Genomic DNA, 21,937 nt, shown 5'->3' with positions numbered 1-21,937 from the left:
CAACCCATTTTAGAGGCAGGAAAGAAAAGAGGCTGCTGCATTGTTTTCTGGTGGTGAGTGAGGCTTTATATGCTTAGTCAATGACTATTTAACAAACACCTCTGTGAGCCCCACAATCACATTTCTGAAAAGGCTGGAGCCTATAATAACCTAACAGGGTTTATTTATTTGTTTGTTTATTGATTGATTGATTGCATGGACTTTTGTAATTTACAGCCTCCTCCCAGAACATTTATCACCCCTGCATCCCATAAGCCATTCTTCTGGAGAGCCTAGAAGAGGCAGAGAAGTCAAATCCCAGTGAGGGGGCTTCTTGGGTGTGCTCCCCACCTGTGTTCTACTGAAAGCTGCTTCAGGACCCTCTGTGCACGGGTGTCTCCAGGTCTTTGCCCCAGACGTTCTGGGAGGAGCCCAGGGCCGGCCCCACCTTCCATCTTGCTCAGTACGGACCGCTTTCCGCAGATGAGGACTGGGGGCAGCTGCGGCGAGGCTGCGTTGGTCGCCCAGCACCTGCTGTCCACCCTCTGCAGCACTGCTGGGTTCAGGGCAAGCCCATGCCCAGGCCGGAGGTAGATGCATTTGCCAAGCCCTGCAGTCCGCTACACGGCGGCAGGGGAGGGAAAGAGCAGAGGGGCTGCCTTCTCTCCCTCCCTCTGAGCTTGTTCATAGAGTCAAACACAGAAGCCCCGCTGTGACTGTTGATCACGTCCAAAGCAGAGGCAGGGTTTGAAATTCATCAGAGATTTCTCCCACAGCTGCAGCCAGCCAGGCCTGAGCCTCGCCCTCCCCACGGCCCGCCGGCTGCTGCCGGTCCCCCAGTGGGAGCCGACAACTATGAAGTTGTCTTTCTCAAGCCCCACATCTGTTTCTGGAGGCTAAGAGAGACGGTGGGTGGAGGAATATATCTGAAACTGAAAGAACAAAGAGGGAAAGAAAAAGAACCCCTTCAGAAAAAGATCCGTAAGAAAGGGAAACTTAAAGGAGAGACTGCCGGGAGCTCTTTCTTCTTTCCTTCCTTCTCGGTCTTTCTGCAGCCGGTTCTGTGGTCCACACGCTGTTGGTGGGTGGGGACCTGGTGACTGCAGCCGGCTTCCTCCAGCCCCTGGCTAGTAATTGTAGAGGCTCATCATGCAGGCTGGGGCTGTAATAATGCTAGAGCCTGTGATCTATGGATTTTATGGGGATTTTTAGGAGATTGGTAATAAGGTTGCTCCAGTAAACAGTCTGGCAGAGCAGTAAAAGATGAAGGCAACGCACAGCTTGCATTCCAAGTGGCTTTCTGAAGGCGGAGTGACTGTCAGCAGCTGCCACATGTTCCCAGATTCACTTCCTGCTCGGGGGGTCTGGAACCCCCTGATCTGCTAAGATTCCACCCCCAACGCAGGGAAGAGCAAACAGGTGGTGTGCAGCACCTTCCTTGTTGGCTTGTTTATTAATAATAAGTTATTGATAAGGTATATTCCTTCCTCTTCCCTTCAGGGCCAAAAGGAGACTGAGCAACCAAGGGCGGCGGGTATGTTGGGGTGAACCACACCCCAGAGTTTCCAGATACAGAATTCTGACTCCACAGAACACCTAAGGAAATAAGGGAAGTCAAGAATGGACCTCTGCTCAGCCCAGCTCTTTCTACAGTTAAGGTAAATCAGCTGCTGTCTTGTTCCAACTTGAACTGCTGGCCATTTGGCAACACCACCTAATCTTCCAAAGGGATTAAAGGGAGAGTGGTTGAGTGCTTGGGAAGGTGAACCATCAGCCGTTTGAATGGGAGTCTGGGCCATCCCAAACAGAACCCCTTCTGTTTTGCAGCCACTGGAAATCTGAGTGTTATCTGGATACCTACTTCCCCCCAAATGCATTTGGTTGCCAATGATGTCTCATCAGACTATATTATCCCAAGCCTTTGCTCACTGGGAAAACATCACAAGAATAGTATGTGTCTATTCACGGGCTGAACAGTGTAAGCAATCCTCTCATGTACATTAGCATAGCATCCGATACTCGCATGAAGGCTTCCGAGGTCAGTACGCCTTTACACTCCCATTTTACAGAAGAGGAAACGTGTTTAAGAGGTCATCATTTGTCCCAGACCACAAATTGTTAACTCCTAAATCTAGAACTGTGGGGCAGACCCCAATTTCCATACCCATTCACTAAGGGTTCTGTTAGAAGGTATCACCTTCCTGGACAGGGGCAGCACGGCTAGAGACCACCCCTAGCCCTCTGGGGCCTGCAGGAAAGTGCTCACTGAGCTCCCTGGAACAGCACAGCTGATGAGCTGACCTCAGCATTCCCTTCCTACTAGATTTCAGTTTGGCTTTTATGCTTTCTTCATTTATTCCCAGGAAGCAAATGTTTTAAACTTACTAGCCCTGAGCTAAATGTAGACCTGAGAATCCTACTGATATCAGTGAATAAAATTTATCCTTGGCATTCAAAGAATGCCTCTAAAAAATTTACTATTGAATCCATCCAACTGATTTGGCTGCAGACAGTAACAAGTAGCTAATTTAATCACTGGTTAGTATTTACTCAATTTTCTTTTTCTTGACGAAATATATTTGACTAGAGTTTATATGTGGTGGTTGCTGTGTGTTAAATGAAAATCAACTGATTATCAAAGACATATTTACTGAGGATTAATTCTGCAATAACCACCTACATAGAACCTATCAGAGTAAATCCTCAATAAATGCATAGTCTGGGAGCTTAATTCAAGTTGTTTTCACAAAGCAATCTTAAAGAAAATGCTTTCAAGAGAAGTTGGCCTTTGAATGACCCAGAAGCTAGTTTCTTGTTCTGTTAACTAAAAAAAAATGACAGCATTCTTGGTCTTTCTTATCTATGAGTTATAAGCCACATATATTAAAAAAAAAAAAAAAAGAAAACAAAAACAAGAAACAAACAAAAAGTTAGGATTCTAGATCAGTAGATTTAAATTTGCATGTAATTTATTAATGATTCATGGCAACTAAATGCCTGAAAACATTTGGAGCTGGTACTGGAGTGACCTTATGACCCCAAAACAACGGCTCTTTTATCATCCCATAAGGGAGGCAGAAAGATTTTTAGATGTCTCCTTGGAATTAAATATTAAACAATATTTAAACAATAATTTTATTTTTTAAAACTTAGATATTTCTTTCTGTTGTATTTCTAGCTCATTTCTTCTAATGGGGGCCTAGCAGTGATGAGAACTAGGCAGTCTCTTGTCTCCTTTCATCCCTCAGCCCGGCTTAAACCGGTGATGTCTAATGACTTTATTGGTGATGATGATTTTATTGAGAACTTTCTAGGAACCAGGCCCACACTCTCACTTTTCCTCATAAGCATGTTTTTGGTGGTTTTGTAATGTTTGATACTTTCCAGTCTTTACTGAGAAAAGGGACATTGAGATCTTCACGCAAGATTGGGGTGTTAGAAGCTACAGAGAAGAGGGAGGAACAGAGTTGGAGGTGAGGGCACGGAGGGAAGAGGACATGGGCACCAGCATGGGATGAGGACAAACATGCAGAAGCAGCAAGAACCCCTGGACCAGGTTAACCAATATTCACCTTCTAAGCGTGTGGATGTGATGCCCCAATTAAAGATGTTGTTGTTCATAGCACCTTGGGGAAGGTAGAGAACCCATTTCCTGAGAGTTGCTGCCTCTAGCTTCTGCCTTTCCCTGCCTTAAGAACCTGATCTTTTGCGGTGCCTGGGTGGCTCCGTGGGTTAAAGCCTCTGCTTTCGGCTCAGGTCATGATCCTGGGGTCCTGGGATCGAGCCCCGCATCAGGCTCTCTGCTTAGCGGGGAGCCTGCTTCCGCCTCTCTCTCTGCCTGCCTCTCTGTCTACTTGTGATCTCTGTCAAATAAATAAACAAAATATTAAAAAAAAAAAAAGAACCTGATCTTTTAGTGAAATAGTACCATGGACTATCTCATGGCTCTTTCCGCTGTGAATGGCCTGAGGAACTTGGCTAGCACTGAACCCCCTTGTTTCTCTCATTAGAAATACTTAGGAGATCAGAGGGAGCAATGTCTAAGATTCCTTCCTATGTAACTATCTACAGTTCGCTTTATCGGGCCAGTAGGAAAGAAGTTTGTTCAGACTCTCAAGTTGTCGCCCTGTACCACTACTGACCTGTAGACAGCCTACTTGAATCATACAGGAGGGGGGGTCAGTCTGGGGAATGTTAAATTTACAAAACAAACCCGTTTCACTACCACTGATATCCCAGACATTTGTACTCCAAAAGTCAAAAAAAGGAAAGCACAAAAGCGTGGATATTCATAAACTGCCATTCACTTTTCTTTTGCCTTCCTGGCCATCTCTCCTGTCTTGGAATTTAGAAAGATTTAAAACACAGACACACACAGACACACACACACACACACACACACACAGACACACAGACACACACACACACACACACACAGACACACACACACACACACACACACATACACACACCAGTTCCTTATCTACGTGCTTGTACTGAATGAGGTGATTAACTCCTTGACCTTACGGAACACTAACGTGACCTCGGAGAATAGATAGAATCTTGTTATCTTGTAATGAGTTTTATGGCTTATTTCAGTTCATTTCAGCCATGTTTCTCCCATGATTAAGACAATTATCAGCCTATGCATTTCAGGATTATGAATTATGGAGCTCTCTCCAGGTACTGAAAGGGCCTTGGGAATGCTCAAAACACTTCTTATTCCATAATACGTATTCCCTCTCTCCCTCCCCCTGACACACAGAAGCGACTACTGCGTTGTTTCTGGAAGCCCTATACTCACCTATGGTTATCAAATCAGTGTGTTTTCGATTTGCTTGATCTAAGGAAATTATCTGTTTCCCGTGAACTGGTGCCATGCACGGTGTTCTAATTACCATCACTGTTACTCAAATCTAGACAAAGACATCTTTCCCTCTTCCACGATGATGTTATAGAGCAACTGGCAGTGCTTAACAGAACACTTGTGGTTGTCAACACAACAGCCCGTCACTACACACCTGCCTCGTGGCATGATGAAATGAACAACCCTAGACACAACATCGGCAGACGTCACGGGCCCACTTTTGTCTCTGGCTCATGCTTCAAAATTTGTCAGCTTCTTTTGGCTTCCGTCTGAATTCACGCAACTCAGAGTGATTCTTCTATTTCCTCTTTCTGGATATGCCACAAAAAGTAGTTTGTGAATCCAAGAGAAACGTGCGACGAATCTCAGGTTCTACATCCTCACACCATGTGATGAAGTATAATGAGAGAGAAGAATAGGCGGATTCTCTCCCATGCTTCTGCCCCCTTCTTTTCCTAGTATGATCTTTATCTTGGTATTACAAAGTGATGGGGCAGCTGTGAGTATATATTATGGAAAGAAATTAGGTCCTAAGCTGTACTTAGCTTAGGATGTACTATATGCCTGGAGGAAATTACTTGAAATGAATATTAAAATAAACATGTGTAGTAGGTTAAAAAAGAACCCTTACCTACAAGGTACACAAAGGTCAACTTTTTCTCTCAGCTTTGGTCATGGAACAAACCAACCAGATGTGATATAGTGAAGAGTCAGATGTGAATTTCTATCCAGTTCTACTATTAACACTATAAACTTTGGGCAAATGTTCAACTCTGTTAAGGCTTATTTTTTTTCATTTATTCAATACACATGATTTATAGATTTCAGACATGTGGGAAGAATCAAATGAGATCACATATAAAAAAATAAACCTAGCAGACTGGGAAGCTCTTTGGATGTCTGATTGTTTACAATTCCATTTGTTTTTCATAGCTTACCCTTTCTTATCTAGGCAACTAAGGGGTTCTTCTAAAGGCCTCTTTCCTATAAAATTCTGCATCGTAGCTCACAGTGTGGGGTTGCCCTCTGTGATGCCATTCTCAAAGGTTGGAGATGCACTGTTCATGCCCAGCACAATTTCATAGCTGTTGAGGGCTATCCGTGCACTTATGAATGTTCTTACTGGTGATACTCTCAAGTTTGAAGAAAGTTGTGAGTTTCTTTCTTTGCTCAGGGCTCATATTTTCCCTGGATCAAATGCCTCTGAGTCTCAAGGACGTGCTTTGCTATTTCTGGACACTTCTCCGTGATCCACTTGACCTTTTGTTAAGGAAGGTTGGTGGGAGATATAATCCCACTGATAAATGTGTGAGATTTCAGATGCATTAACCCAGAGTGTTCAGCTGGTGCTGCTTGGGTGTGAAGGGTAACCTCTTTATGTATAGCCTTGGGTCGGGGAGCCCTGCCAGGCAGCTTACCAGTTCTATGTCCCTTTTCACGTTTTCTGTCTCCATATAATTCTGGACTGAGGGCTTTACACACTCCTTAGTGAACACATTATGGTGTGAACATGACCCAGAAACAGTGAGCACATCCTTGTATTTCTTCTATAATATAAAAATCAATACTGAAAACTAGGAAATATGTCATACTGGGAATAGCAGGTTAAAATTGAAACAAAACTCCAAAAGTTGAAAAAGCTGAGATTGAAATCCCCTCTAGAGTTCATTTCTTTTCAATTTCCCACTATACATTTCTGGTTGGAGGTGTCAAGAACTGTCTGATGATGATCACACCTACCCCAGAAATTCCTGGCCAAATTGCAGGATCTGGCAAAGAGATTCTAAGTGTGAGACAATGCACAAATAATTTCTATACCATTTATGTTAAAATGTACTCTGGAAAGGTAAAGTACAATAAAAAAAAAACCTGGAACCTCATGTAAAATCTGCACCTAAGTAGATCATGGCACTGAATATTGTGAAGAAATGATGGGCTTGTGGAAATTAAAGTTCTGGGCATCTTTTCAAATCGGTATGTATGGCAGGGAAAGAAAATGGGTTAAATTATGGAGGGGGGAGGGAGCTGGACTTTCAGAGATTTTTCCATGTGAAGTTTAGAAGAAAATTGTATGTATCAAAAATGGAAGAAGAGAACAGGGCTACATTGTAAATATTTAGGCTTTGGGGTCTGTTGTTTGTACCTTACTACCTGATTCTTTTGTTGCTGTAGGATAGCAGCCCTAGATCATATGCAAAAGTGTGAGTGCAGTTTCTTTAACACTTTATTGTAGAAACAGGTAACCTGGTCAGATTTGGCCCAGGGGGCATAATTTGCTGACCCCGGTCTTAGATAATCAATTGTGTGCTTGCCCTTGAAGCTTGTTCATAAAACATACTTCCCCTCTTGTTCACCTCTCTGCCCTGACCATGCAAGTACACTTTTTTAGACTTTTGCTCACATACCTCTGTATGTGTATATTTATAGTTAAGATGGGTCTTGGGATTTCATTCTCTTCATAGTTAGATTCTAAGCTTTCTATTTCTGTTTGCAAAAGCCAAGCATCATGGATATTTCTGATGATATAGAATGGTTTTGAGGTCATGATCCGGTCCCCAACATTAATTTCTATGCATCCTGGGTGCGCCATGTAATCCAGTATCTCCAGACCTATCCAAGAACCAGTGGAAGAATGGTATCAAAGACAGTATTTGCCACTTCTCAAGGGCAAACGGGAGCTCTCATACAATGGAGGAAAGAAGATATATGTGAACATAGATAGAAGGTAGATTCAAGAACACCTATAAAACCAGCTAGGTAGACCTAAATGCCTAAAAACTAGAAGAATACCAAAGTAAATCACTAGAAGAAGGGTCCATGGTAGAGATGAGTGTTAAAACTGGATGAAATTATAAAAAGCATAAGTCATGGCTTGATGGTAGAGAAGAGAAAACTGAGCAGAATTTGGTGAAATATACAGATTTCCTTTCCTGTTTGGCAACTAAGGTCTGAATGTGCATGTTGAGATTGAAATGAAATGCTCTCTCACACCAGTCCCAGAATGCCTGTTGCCTTTACCCTCTCTCTAACCACTGGGTTCTGACTGAACATGGTTTTGTGCTTTGTAGAAAGGCTGAGAATATGAACCCCATTTGAGAGGAGAAAGGAGGCTCCTCTCCAGAGGGAGGGCCTACAGAAGCAGCAGGTGGATGGGGTTCCCAAGCGCATGACCTTTTCATTGAAACTAGACCTCACTACTTCCTTATCACCATGAATGGTTACTTCTCTGTACCTCAATTTTTCTAACTATTAAATGGCTAATGATTATATTTGCTTCATGATTATGGTGAAGGGTGCTAACTACAAATGAAGAACTTAAAGGAAGGCCTCACTCCATGGCACCTTTCCAGATGGATAAGAACATAGAGACCCCCAGACCTGAGTCTGATGAGGCTAGGCAGGGTCCATGTTTGGCAATGTTTTAAGCCTGTGCAATACAGAAGCAGTATCTGATAACAAAGCACAAGATGGGATAAATGAGGAAGTCCCAGATCCCATTATGAAGCATCTGGACATATATGGGTTTATTGCCATCCTACTCTTTTTCGGGGGGGGGGGGGAGCATTTATCTTCTTATGCCAAATGAATAAAGGGAAATGTACCTTTCAATCTTCTTAAGACAAATCTATCATGCTGATAAAATATTTGCAGAAAGAAATTGAGAAATCCTATAAACTAAGCCACTTGTAATAATTTCATTCCTAAAAGAAATAGACTTTTCTTTTGATGAAAATCCACATATGAAAAGAATGTACTACACAGTTATCTTATATAGTATTTGTACAATAAATTTTCATAGCAAATAATGAATTTGGGTAGTCTCTCAGCAAAAGCTGGCTAAGTAGTAGAAACCTCTTCCTGCTGGTACTTTGTAGAGTAGGATGAAGGGGCCATCTGGCTAATAATCAGTCATGCAAATGAAACACCTTGGCACAGCATCAGTCACAGGCCCTAGGTTGACATTTCCCAATGTTCTATCATGTTTTACTGGAACCAGAATTTCAGGTGGTCACGTAGATCCCATGGCCAGATATTATTACATATGTTCCCATGGATGCACATATTCTGTGTGGTTAGAACAATGGTTAAGAACTCAATTCATCGAGGTGCCTGGGAGGCTCAGTCAGTTACGCATCTGCCTTCAGCTCAGGTCATGATCCCAGGGTCCTGGGATCAGCCCCCACATCGGGCTCCCTGCCCAGCAGGGAGTTTTCTTCTCCCTCTCCCTCTGCCTACTGCTCTGCCTACTTCTGGTCTCTCTCTATCTCTGTCAAATAAATAAATGAAATTTAAAAAAAAAAAAAAGAGAACTCAATTTATCTGGTCTTTTAGAGCATCTTCTTTTTAAATTGTTTTTTAAAAGAATTTATTTATTTATTTGACAGACAGAGATCACAAGCAGGCAGAGAGGCAGGCAGAGAGAGAGGAGGAAGCAGGCTCCCCCCTAAGCAGAGAGCCTGATGCGGAGCTCAATTCCAGGACCCTGAGATCATGACCTGAGCCAAAGGTAGAGGCTTTAACCCACTGAGCCACCCAGATGCCCCTCTTAGAGCATCTTTGACTTCCATACACCCCTTTTCTCCACCTCTCCCTACCCTGGACAGCACCACTCTTAGCTGGGAAGCAGAGAAGGGGGAAGGCTGAGAACAACAGGAAGAATCTCTCAGGGAGCTTGCACCTGGCCTCTTAAACATTGGGCCAGAGTCATAGCACCACATTTCCAGCTCCTTGGGCTCTGAATCAATTCCCCTAACCCTAACTTCCACAGAGTTAGTCTTAATGATAAGAAGTGCAGAATAATAGAAGTACAAAATTTCCATATGTGATTATGTGACTATGACCATACTGAAAAAAATCCAAGCCAGACACATTTGAGGCAGTGTATACCTCCAGGATATACCCCTGGTCTCTGAGGATCCCAGGCGTTCTTTATGCAACTCTCCTGCACATGCTCAGGGTGAGTTTGTACACGTGAACTCTCAGCTTGACCCATGTTCTGTGACCCACAGACGTACAGGCTTGAAGACAGTGCCCATGTCTGTATTTTGTTATCACTGGAGCTCTAGCAGCTGGACACAGTCTGGAATATAGCAGGGAGTCTGTGAATGGCAGAGCGGATAACAGACAGCACTGCTGGGTTGGGCCAGCTGTCCAGCACTTTCTTAGGGAAGATCGTGCTCCCTGCAGTCTCAGGGTGAATGTGCCCCCAAGTTCCTATGTACCACAGTCATTAGTGAAAACCCCCAGGAGTGCCCAGGCAAGACATAAGGCAGTAGTTTACCAGCCCTTGAGGAAGAAGATACAATGGCACTAATGTCATTCATCTTTTGGGACTTCTGCCTTTGTGACAAGCACACGGATCTCCAACGGTGCCCACTTACAGTTGCACCTAGGTACCCTGTGTTGCAAGAGTCAGCAGGCTCCCCCCAGCTCAAGGTAAGCACAGCCAGGATAGACCAGGCACGTGGAAAGTGTCAGATCAGCAGGTGTCTCCTGTCGATAGAATCATTCCTTAATTCACTCTGAGCTGTGCCATTTAATTACCTTGATCCATGCTTTGTTTTGCTAAAGTGAATGTCACAGATTGAGTATTACTTGCAGAAAACAGCAACAGAGGCTCGAAGGTTCTGTAATGGGAGCTGAAATATGATCTCTTTTTCCCTGGACCGTTTTCTCATTCTGCTCTTCTCAGGTTCCTTTTCAGTATATATATATATATATATTTTTTTTTGTTTCTTTTAAGAGCAAAATGTAAAATATTAATTTTGAGCAGAAGTAAAATTAAGCCCTCTGGAAACGATTCTGGGAAACAGAGCCATAGCCTGACTTAATTAAGAAGCGATTATGCTGAAGAGCCTATATTAAGGCTTCACGTTTCTGGTATAGACAGAATCGCTTTTAGAGAAGTCAAGTTAGGCAGCAGAGGGGGACCGAGGGAGGGGGCGGGATGTTAATTGGATAGATGAGAAAAAGCATTGTTGTTGTAGACCTGATGACAAAAATATATAAGAGTGGAGAAAATGTAAATAGGCTTGGCGATTTCTCAATACCTTTCTTTCAGGAAGATCAAGATGAGAACATGGACGCCCATCACTCTCATTCAAACTCTTTGGACCACTCCAGGATGGGCCATCTCCTTTCCTCTCCCTACCCCTCCAACTCAGGTGTCTGAAGAGGCAGGGAAATGGGCTTGTGTGTAACAAAACTCCAGGGAATGTGGTTAGCCCCCTGCTGCTCTCAGGATGGCAACAACTAATTAGCCCCACAAATTTATGGGCTCCAGGGATGTGAGCAGATGGGTATTTAAGTTAACAGCAGAGCCAATTTGTCCTCCATTAATTCCAAAGTGATACCTGAGTTTATTGGAGTTTTATATTGTTTCATCTGTTTCAAAGTCAGTTCTTGCACTTCCCCAAATTGTTATTCTTTTGACAAGCGACTATCTGGCTCTCTCTTCAGTTTCTAGAAGGGTGACTAGAAAGGTTATCCACTCTGCCAACTCTGGAGTGCTTTGACTTTCTAATATGTTGATGACTCCTGATGGGCCTTCAGCCTGGGGCTCTCTTCCCAACACTTCCCATCCTTCAGTCTCTGTTTGGAATGAGCATCACAGTTACTCAGCACGGTCAGTTGTTCCAGAGTGGCTGCACTTTATGCCAGGCAACAGTTGTGTGGTAAAAATCACCAGAATTTTGATGGGTCTCTCTTATTGTTCTCTACTTAATTTTAAGAGATACTTTAAGGAGCAAAGTCCTAAAATCTAGAATATGGGAGCTTTAAAAAAAAAAAAAAACTCAGGGGTCACCTATTACCGTAAATCAGCAGTTAGGGTACTACTCACGACCACCACCGACTCCCATCTCTGCTGTTCTTTCTCCCCAAAAAGAGGGGTTGACATTGGAAAAGGTAAACAGACTGATGGCTGGAGGCACCCAGACTGACCTCAGTCAATAAGATTCAAATCTCCTTGCTCCTTCTGAGCTCAGCAGACCAGAGGGCTCATGGTAGTCTCAGAGAGACCTCAGAGTCCTGGGACTCTGCTTCTACCATCTAACCCCTGGCTGCAGCCAGAGACAATCCCTTTAATCTGTTTTGTTTAAAAAGGATTCTACTGTGAAATGCCTTTTGAGAACCAACAAGCTGGTCTAACTCCCTTCTTTTTATAAGTTAAAAAACCCATAAGACTCAATAAGGTTAGTGACTTGTCCAAGGTCACTCCTTGTCCAGGGGGTGTACTATCAAATACAACTCCTGACGCCCCTTCCAAGACATGTCTATTACTTCACTACTCAGTCTAGTAAATTGGGAAATCATCATCATTATCCTCACCATAATGTCAGTCTGGGTACAGAATGTAAGTATGACTAGAGAAATTAACGGATATTTCCAGTGAGGAGGACATCCATTTATTGTCCTCAAGTGACAAATAAGCACAAGGGTTGTGTAGAACAATTTCTGGTCTATACAAAAGGATATGTATTAACATCTAACATACAGTGCTGATTTTAGCATCTGGAAAAAAGCAAAAAACTCATTTAGTACTATAACTTGGCAGGTAAAAAACAAGGTAGGCACTAGTGGCCTCTGGTCACCAATGAGGAGAATCCATGTGACGGTCATTCTCAGCCTCAGCTGGGCATCACCTGTAAAGATTTGAAACAATACTGCTCTCTAAATCCCTCCTGGGAGATCCTGGTACAGTAGTTTTGGAGAGGGTGGGCAAAGGCATCTACAAGCATGAGAAACCTTCATCACTATTTTCCATACCGAGCTCACCTGGGCCCCTGGTTTAGGAGTCCCCACTGCACTTAATTGAAGTCTCCTGTGGAGTGTGAGGTCCTACGGTCTGGCCTCTGGATTCATATTTTATGCTTTTTTTCCCAAAGCAGTGGAGGTAGAGTCAGCCGCATTTAATAAGACAAGAATTGGCAAATTAGGTCAACCCCGTGGTTCAGGCAATAGCCAAATATGGCTTATGAGAGCCCGCGAGGGAGCCGCTCTTGGGAAGGGTGATTTTCCTCTCTGAGCTCTACTTTCAAAGCACCAGGTTGAGCCAAATACTGCACATTCTCTCTTGATAATCTATTTCAAGTTATATGTATCTAAAACTTTCCTGAGCCTGTTTTTGTTTTTAGTCTTTGTCTCTAATCACAAAATTAAGTTGTGTATGTTAATCCTTCCAGCATGTGGAAGTCTTATCTTTTTCCACGTCGTTTCATAGTCTTTTCAGGTGTAAGGAGGCCCTTTGAAGTCTATATTCTTCTCAAGTGCAAGGAAGGTGCGGAATAAGCAAAAAATAAACAGGAAACAAAAAGACAGCATCAGAATTGGAGAATCGCTGCTTCTACCCTCTCCTGGGAGGGATGCTCCCATTTTTCCCAGGCTCACTGAAAAGGGAAGGGGAATTGGCCACCCCTCCCCCTACTGAAGAGCTGTCAAACTCTCCAGCGAGGTGCCTGAATAGGCCTTTGCATGGCAGGAGAGGGGCAACGTTTGTGGAGAGAGACTCTTCCACCTCTTGGCTTAACAGTAAAATAGGTCTTGTGACTAAGTCTATGTATCTGAACTACTAAGTAGGATGTCTGCGGTTGAGGTGAAAAGTAGCACATGTCCTTTTTTTGGACTTCTAAGACTTTATTGAAAGTAGCTTTTCTATTTTGATTACCAAATTCTACTTGATAAATAATGATTTTTCCTTGGAAAGTAAATACTATCAGCAATGAAAAGAAGGGGCAGTCACCAACTTCTCAGGAAATGCCCCAAGCCAGGAAAGAAGGAAAGAAAAAAAAAAGAAAAAGAAAAAAAAAATAACCTTATTATTTTGCATTCCAAATGATATGACTGCAATTGTCTCCATGCTAACAAATATCTTAACATTCTAGAATACTTCTTCATGTACTGCTGTGACTCCCACCTTCCTAAATTGGTTAAGGAAGCCATATGAGAGAGGGGGCCAGCATGGGCTTAGATGGCCTAACTTAAACCCCAGCTTTCATTCTGAGTTGTGTGGCCTTAGGCAAGTTAATCAGCCTCTCTGTGTCTCATTTGTCAAATAAGCATAATAATAATAAGCACCCTTTTAAGGTTCCTGCAAAGATTGAGTTAATTCATGTAAAAGTTTTCAGAAGAGTGCCTGTAAGTACTTTAGGAGGCTGAGCTATTACTGTTGTTAAATTTTCTGTATTTTAACTTTAAAAAATGTTTTCAAATGGCATGCAGGGAGAAATATATATATGTATGTATATATTTCTCCCTGCATGCCATTTGAAAATATTTTTGTGTATATATACACATATATGTATATATACACACATATATACATATATACACACATATACATATATATACATATACATACATATATATGTATACATATATGTATATGTGTATGTATACACACATATGCATATATATGTATATGTGTGTATATATACAAATGTATATATGTATATTTATATATACATATGTATATGTGTATATTTATTTATTTATTTATTTATTTTAACATTCTAGAGATTCTAGAGATAATAAATCTAGAGATAATAAAACTACTACCAAAGAGAATGTTCAAGATCCTCCAACCACGTAGTGGAAGAATGTAGAAGTAGCATCTACCTTTCGTAAACACATAGTATGGCCTTCAAGTCTTTCAAAAGGAGATACAAGTGCGATCATAACAGATAGGACTTGAAGCCAGCCTATGCCTATTAGCCAGAGAAATTCGAGAGTACTGTCTTCTTTATCTGATTTACTTATCATTAACAGAGCATTATCATATCTTTATTTAAATTTTATTTTATTTAAATTCAATTAATTAACATATAATGTATTATTAGTTTCAGAGGTAGAGTTCAGTGATTCATCAGTCTTAGGTAATACCCAGGGCTCATTACAACACATGCCCTCATATCTTTTTCTAAGCCCACTTTTGAATAAGGTTTTCCTAAGCGTTTTAAATTTAATAGACTCCCATCTGATTCTCCTATGATGATAACACTCCTAACCTTATTAATAAGGGCACACCTTTCCTGTAATTGGTAATTTCCACAAACCAATACATCTATACTCTTCCTCCCAGAAGCGTTTATACTGCATGAGAACAAATGCTTGTCAAAATCAAAGGATCTCCTTAGATAATAGGGTCAAACTGTGGAGGTGATGCCAGGTTCAGGCAGCCAGTGTGACCCAGTAGGACGTAGCTATTCAGGACAGGGGACCATTGAGGGTGACTGTACTTGTTGATTATCAGTACACCGTGAAGGTGAGCTACAAGAAGGGACTGGAATCAACGTCTAGGAAGAAATAGGACATTCTATAATTTTTGAGGGCATATTTGCTCCAAGAACTTTCGTTGTTGGCTCATCCTTATAATATCTCTGCAAGATACATTCTCTTGCTCACCGCCAGGCTAGCTTGGCTTCTGGGAGGTAAATTTTTATGCAAAGTAGCTACCTAAGGACAATGTTCTTTTGACTTGGGCACTAGAACAAGAAAGGGGTTAGGTGGTGGCAGAGGTGAGCAGAGGACAGGATTAGGGGCAGGTAAGACTCACCCTTAATTAAAGTCAGAAGAAGCCAGTTATCTATTTGCAGCTAGACAGCCTTGATTTGGGGCCAGGCTTTCTTCTCCAGCAGGAGACATAGGATGAGTAGTAGGTAAAGCTGCTGGCATGGTAAGAGCAGAGACAACCTAAACAGCATGGCATGGGCGATGGGCCAACTGCAAGGACATGAGAATAGAGGTGGGGCTTGTGTACCCAGTTTGGGAAGCAGGGATATGATGTAGCTGTGTGCAGAAGGCTGAAAGCATACGTAACCTGCACACACTATCCTTTGATATTACTGCCCGAGCAGCTGGAGTGTCTTTCCTCCTGCTATTTGGCTTTTTAAAATGTAATTCAATTTTTTTCCATGGAAAGTGACCCAGGCCTTCCATGAGAAAAAGAACAATAACAAACAGCTTCAGGAGTAGCAATCTCTCTGGCCTTTGGTGTTTGTTTGCTTGTTTTGTTTCTATTTTAATTTTTAAGTAATCTCTACACCCAATGTGGGGCTAGAACTTACAATCAAGAGTCACATGCTGGCGAATCTCGCACGCACTGAAGATGGCAGCCGCATTGGGAAGATTTCTCGGGGCTTCGATTGCCCGACATATGAGTGCTGTTCTTTGGGGCATCTCTGCCTCTGCAGCCCTCAGACCTGCTGCTTCCCGAAGAACATGCCTGACGAATGTATTGTGGTCTGGTTCTGGTCAAGCAAAATTCGCATTTAGCACCAGTTCCTCATACCACGCTCCTGCCGCCACTCAGCACGCACCCTATTTTAAGGGCACTGCCCTTGTCCATGGAGAGTTCAAAGACCTAACCCTCGATGACTTTAAGGGAAAATATTTGGTGCTTTCCTTCTATCCTTTGGACTTCACCTTTGTGTGTCCTACAGGAATTGTTGCTTTTAGCGACAAAGCCAATGAATTTCACGACGTGAACTGTGAAGTTGTTGCAGTTTCAGTGGATTCCCACTTTACCCATCTCGCCTGGGTCAACACACCAAGGAAGAATGGCGGCTTGGGCCACATGAACATCACACTCTTGTCAGATCTGGATAAACAGATTTCCCGAAACTATGGCGTGCTGTTGGAAGGCCCCGGAATTGCTCTGAGAGGCCTCTTCATCATTGACCCCAGTGGCATCATCAAGCATTTGAGTGTCAACGATCTCCCCGTGGGCCGAAGTGTGGAAGAGACCCTCCACCTGGTGAAGGCATTCCAGTTTGTGGAAAGCCATGGAGAAGTCTGCCCAGCGAACTGGACCCCGGATTCTCCTACGATCAAGCCACATCCAACTGCTTCCAAAGAATACTTTGAGAAGGTGAATCAGTAGATCATCCCGTGTGAACCCACCTCTTCTCACGTCAGGAGAGAGCCACAGCTGGAACTCACTTTGAGCATTTCAAAGATGATTATTTATAGAAGACAAAACACTAATTATGCTTGTACTCATAAGTAATACTCTAAATGTTTTGTTTTTGTAACATTGGCGGAGGCTTTTAAATGTCCTCACACACATAAAACGTCCTTTATTGGTAACCTCCTGATGGCTGACTAGTTTATAGGATGCTGGCTCACCTGTTCCTTTGATTGTGTCTTCAGTGGGAAGAGGAAACATTCTTTGTTGGTCTTACTTGAACCTTTATGTACACCAGAATAGTACAACACACACCGAAGCTTCTGATCAAGGGTCCTGAAATTTCTTCTTGAATTTTTTTGTACTAAACTGAATTTTCTTTTAAGGTGACAAAGATCATACATATTTTTAAGGTGTTAACATCAATGGTCTAATTTAACTCTTCCAATGGATGTATGTGTACTTGAAACAAATGTGAATCATGTTTTTAAAAAAAAAACACTCTGGGGGGTGCCTGGGGAGCTCAGTGGGTTAAAGCCTCTGCCTTGGGCTCAGGTCATGATCCCACAATCCTGGGTGGGGATCAACCTCCTCAGGGAGCCTGCTTCCCTCTGTCTCTGCCTGCCTCTCAGCCTACTTGTGATCTCTGTCAAATAAATAAATAAATGAATCTTTAAAACAAAAAAACAAACAAACAAACAAAAAAACACTCTGGCAAAGTGACTTCAGTGATCGTGCATGTCTCTCTTCCCTGAGATTAAAATTGTTCTGTAGTTGTTAGCTGCATAGGGTCTACATACAATTCTAGATATTGATTGGGTGTAATTATAAAGGCTATTTATCAAATTGTATTTTGAAATCTTTGTAATTCTTCTCTGAAATGCTCAATGTAAAGTACATAATAAACATATTTAAAAAAAAAAAAAAAAAGAGTCACATGCTGTACTGACTGAGCCAGCCAGGTCCCCCTGGATTTCATTTTAGAAGGGAATGAGAACAGTGCTGTTGGAGCTAACCAGGAGAAGACCGAGGGACGGCTTGAACAGGCACACCCGCATCTGTCGCCATGGACAAAGAGAAAGATGTTTCACTCAGAGGCCGACAGGTGAGTAGTGGACTATTTCTTCAGAGGTGAAAATTGCCAGCTTTCATGGGCAATCTGGGGTCTCACCTGACCTCAGAGATAACTATCTAGCTACTCCTGAAACTATGGAGAAAGCAATGTCAAAGTCTAACTCTGCCTAAAACTAGACCAAAGACCATTGGAGAGGGGTTCTGGAGACAACTAGCATGGGTTGGTACCTACCATGCATGGGATCTCGGTAAAGTCTCTTCATTACACTGTGAGGTGTTAGCATCTCTGATTGATGTAGGAGAATATAGGGCTTCACACAAGATGGGCAATAACGTGCTCCAGGTTACACAGCCCATGGAAGGGCAGTGGGGGGGCCCAGATCTATATGATTCTGAAACTCATATTTGGTCCAGTCAGCTCTGGAGCCAAGCAGAGACAGTGTAGTTGCTCTGACAAGTGCATATCAGAAAAAAACTTATATAGGACAGATACTCTGCGTAATTTTATTTACCACAACCTAATAAAATATATAAAGTTATTACTTCAATTTCACAGATGAAAAAAATTGAGGTTTAGAGAGGCTAATAATATTCAGGCCAGGATTATAACTGTAGTCTCTCTGAATCCAGGACCAGAACGGTAAGCTTCTCTTCCTGGTGGGGCTAGGCGTTTTCTCCTGATTGTCTTACATGTTCCCTGGCTGTAGTTGTGCAGAATTGGGCAAATATTTGAGTAAAATAGGAATGTATGAATGGCTACATAGGCTTTATGTATATATACACACATCCATATATAATTTCTAATGTGTTGAGTGCCAATGATGTACAAAATACTGTCCACATAGTTATATCATTTCTCATATGTACAATAACTATACAGAGCAAGGAAAATTAGATTATATTATTAAATTCTCTTTGCAGAGATAGAGATAGAAATGGAAGCTCAGGAAAAAAAAAAAAAAGAATTGCCAATGTCACCAAGTTAGTGAGGCCAGAGCAAAGATTCAAACTTAAGGCCCGGTTGATTACAAAAGCTCATACTTTTTTTTTTTCGATAAGACCTCTCTGGCATAAAGGCTCGGGAAACATATTACAAAGTAAGTTTAAGAATGTTTAGTATCAACTTTTTTTTTTTTTTTTTTTTTTTTGGTCAGTGTATTCAAATCACAGAAAAACTAGGTTAGGCTTTGTTTTCATTACTTCATTATGCAGAGGAAGAGTCTCTTTGAGAAACCACTTTTTTTTTTTTTTCGGGGGGCTTGAAATTTTCTCTGAGCAGCTCTTTCGAGAAGAGTTATTAGAATTTATTTTCAATTATACACCAGAATAAGCCGTCTGCAGTATAGTTAACTTTCAATTCCAGCCAATTTTCGACGCATTCAATCATAGATGCCTCAGTGATTAAGAATCTATGTTGCAAAACAATTCCCACTTTGCAACAATGCAATCAAACAGATCTACAACTCATAACATATTATCCAATGCTTTTTCAGCTCACTGGTGAAGTGAAATAGAATTTACCAACCATCCTGGTTTACCCAGTGTGCTCCAAGCTCATTTGCAAACAGTTCTGCAATTCAAAACAGCTCACAGGGGGGTTTTGGTTCGACACAGCCTTGAAGAGACAGAGGTGGGCTGCTTCGGAGATTCATGACTTTGGGCCACCTCATTTTCTCTTTCTGCTCCTCATGTACATTTGGCTGAACATACCATACCATAAGGAACAGAATCCCTCCCTTCAAGATTCTGAAATTGCTCTCCATGATAGAAGTAGATTCATTAAAAAGACCAAAATAGGTTTTATGTCCAGCTGTTTGCTCTTCTCAATGGCATGGCTGTTGTGTGGGGGTTGGGGGTGGGGTGAGGAGTAGGGGGAGCAGAACCTCAAAACCTTGGGTAGAAACATGCACAGGACTATGCAGCAAACTTGACCCCCCCCCCTTTTTTTTAAAGTTTGGAAGATAGGGCTATCTTAACAGATGTATAGAAAAGTTTGAGTTTCATGGATTGAATCAAACCACAATAATCACTTAACACTGGGCCTCTCTTTCAATACAGTGCATCCCATATTAAGTTCTGTTTGAAGTCCATGGGTCGGAAGAGATTGGTAACATGGGTGATAAGGAAACAGAATAACCTCTCAAAGAGGATTGGCTTCCTGCTGTCTGAAGCCAAGTCTTCAGAGTTGCAAAGTAAAGTGCTCTGAAGTTCAGGGTAAGCCCCCTTGGGGTACATCTAACAAAATATGAGAGGATAAATCAGAGCACAGTTATTAAGACATACTTCAAACAGACTCATTTGACCTCTTCCCCTTGTTGGACCCTCAGGCTATGGTAAAAGTGAAGGAAAACACCAAACTTCTGGCTCTCAGAACACGTTTTGGGTGCAGTGAGAAGAGAGTATGGGAACAAATAGATGGTCTAAACAATGCTGCCCAAGAATAAGCAAGATGAAAGGAAGTATAGAGACAAGACGCAAACATCACAGAATAAAGGAAGAAGGACAAATTAGAAATAAGGAAAGGAACTTTGCTTGCAAACGTCAATGAAAAATCCTGTTTGGACAGAATTCCAACTTGAAATGCGTAAGAATGTTATCTCGGAGTGCTTTGGTTCGTACCATGACGTGACAAGAGCATGAATGCAAAATAAAACAGGAATTAGAGAAAAGATTGAAAAACAATAGACTGAGATGAAAAAGTAAGACTATGGCTCTAAGGCCCGAATTGAGGATTCTAGGACTAATCAATCGGGGGTCAATAACAAAAGAGGGGACAGGATGGCCAATTCAATTAATGGCATAAAAGAAAGACTTGAGATACTCTTACCAAGTGTTGAGGAAGAGAGTATGGTGGAAATTAAGCATAAGAAAAAGTGTCATTCCTGGACCAAAAGCCCTAATGCATATACTGAGAAAATATTCAAAGTAGGCAAGATAGGAGCCTGGCCCTGAAACTGAGGAATGACTGAGTGTGTGATCACAGGAGCCCTCTGTGTTCCTTGAAATATTGTTTCAAAGCGATCTCTGCTGAAATATACCCTGATCACGTGATAGAACATGGGGGATAAAGAATTACCTGGCACCTAGGAAGAAAAAAGAGTCACTAGACAAAAATAAGTGAACACAAACTCATCTCAGACTTCTGCAAGGTAACATCAATGCCAGATGACATGACGACAGTGTCTGCCAAAATGTGAGGGAAATACAAGGTGCCCGCAAAATATTATGGCGGTTGGGTGGCTTTTTAAAGGCATGAAAGAGACATCCTCAAACATGTAAAAATGCATGAACCAATCAAAATGGAGAAAAGGTAACCGACTCTTAGGTTGTGGGACTCTAATGCATTTAAATTTACAATTAGGACCAAACAATGATGAAAATTGCAGTAACAAAAGTGAATGACAATGGGAAATAATGACTTAATTAAGGGGAAAGTGATAGTATTACAGTGCTTATTTCCACAGCCTTTTTAGCTGTGAGTCAACTGCTACTGTCTATAGTGAAAACACGTAGTTTAAAAAAATACTCCAATCTCTTAATGGTTTTAATCTCTTTTACACACATTAGAGGGAACTTCCAGAGAACAATATATATTGTGATTTAAAAATCCATCCGGCTTTGAAAATACCTAACAATAACACAGGCAGGAAATAGAACAAAATTGAGAAGTTAGGCTGATTGAAAATTTTATCAGTTTGGGTACTTTCTGTGGTTTGGGTGGTTTCCTCTGTCTGGGAGCTTTAGGCAGTAAGTTCATTTATTACACACACACACACCCACACTTTTATTGAACAATTAGTAAGCTAAGCATGCTTTACACACTGTCTCATGAACTTCTCACAATGCCTCACACTACGTGTTATGTGGTGACAGATCTACAAATCAGAAAGGCTAAGCAAATTGTTAGTAGGGGCCAGAGCCCTACTAAAACCCATATGTTTCCAAATGCATCCCTGAGTTACCACCATGCTGTACTTCCTCAACCATTCGATGCCACTCTGACCAACAGAACAGAGTTTGCTAGGGAATACTGAGAAGGGGGCTACCCACTGTGGAACACAGACAAAAACGGGAGGAAACTATTGGTTTCTGAAAGCATGGTTTTACCTTCTGTG

General features: G+C 41.9%; 2 protein-coding genes across 4 annotated transcripts in view; one reads left to right on the top strand and one right to left on the bottom strand.

The window, feature by feature from the left end:
* The window catches only part of NTM (neurotrimin), a 939,904-nt gene that overhangs the window by 668,600 nt on the left and 249,367 nt on the right, over positions 1-21,937 (bottom strand). The gene's annotated exons all lie outside the window — the stretch shown is intronic.
* LOC116598188 (thioredoxin-dependent peroxide reductase, mitochondrial-like) lies at positions 15,935-16,822 on the top strand. Its single transcript, XM_032356569.1, has one exon. The coding sequence runs from the start codon at positions 15,951-15,953 to the stop codon at positions 16,722-16,724; it is 774 nt and encodes a 257-aa protein (XP_032212460.1). The 5' UTR covers positions 15,935-15,950; the 3' UTR covers positions 16,725-16,822.

Source organism: Mustela erminea, chromosome 9 (genome assembly GCF_009829155.1).
Source record: "Mustela erminea isolate mMusErm1 chromosome 9, mMusErm1.Pri, whole genome shotgun sequence".
NCBI classification, from domain to species: domain Eukaryota; kingdom Metazoa; phylum Chordata; class Mammalia; order Carnivora; family Mustelidae; genus Mustela; species Mustela erminea.
Note: the sequence above shows the minus strand (reverse complement) of the source record. Positions and strands in the feature narration are given on the sequence as shown.

Coding starts and splice junctions, on each gene's coding strand:
- LOC116598188 (XM_032356569.1), top strand. CDS start 15,951: ATGGCAGCCGCATTGGGAAGATTTCTCGGGGCTTCGATTGCCCGACAT.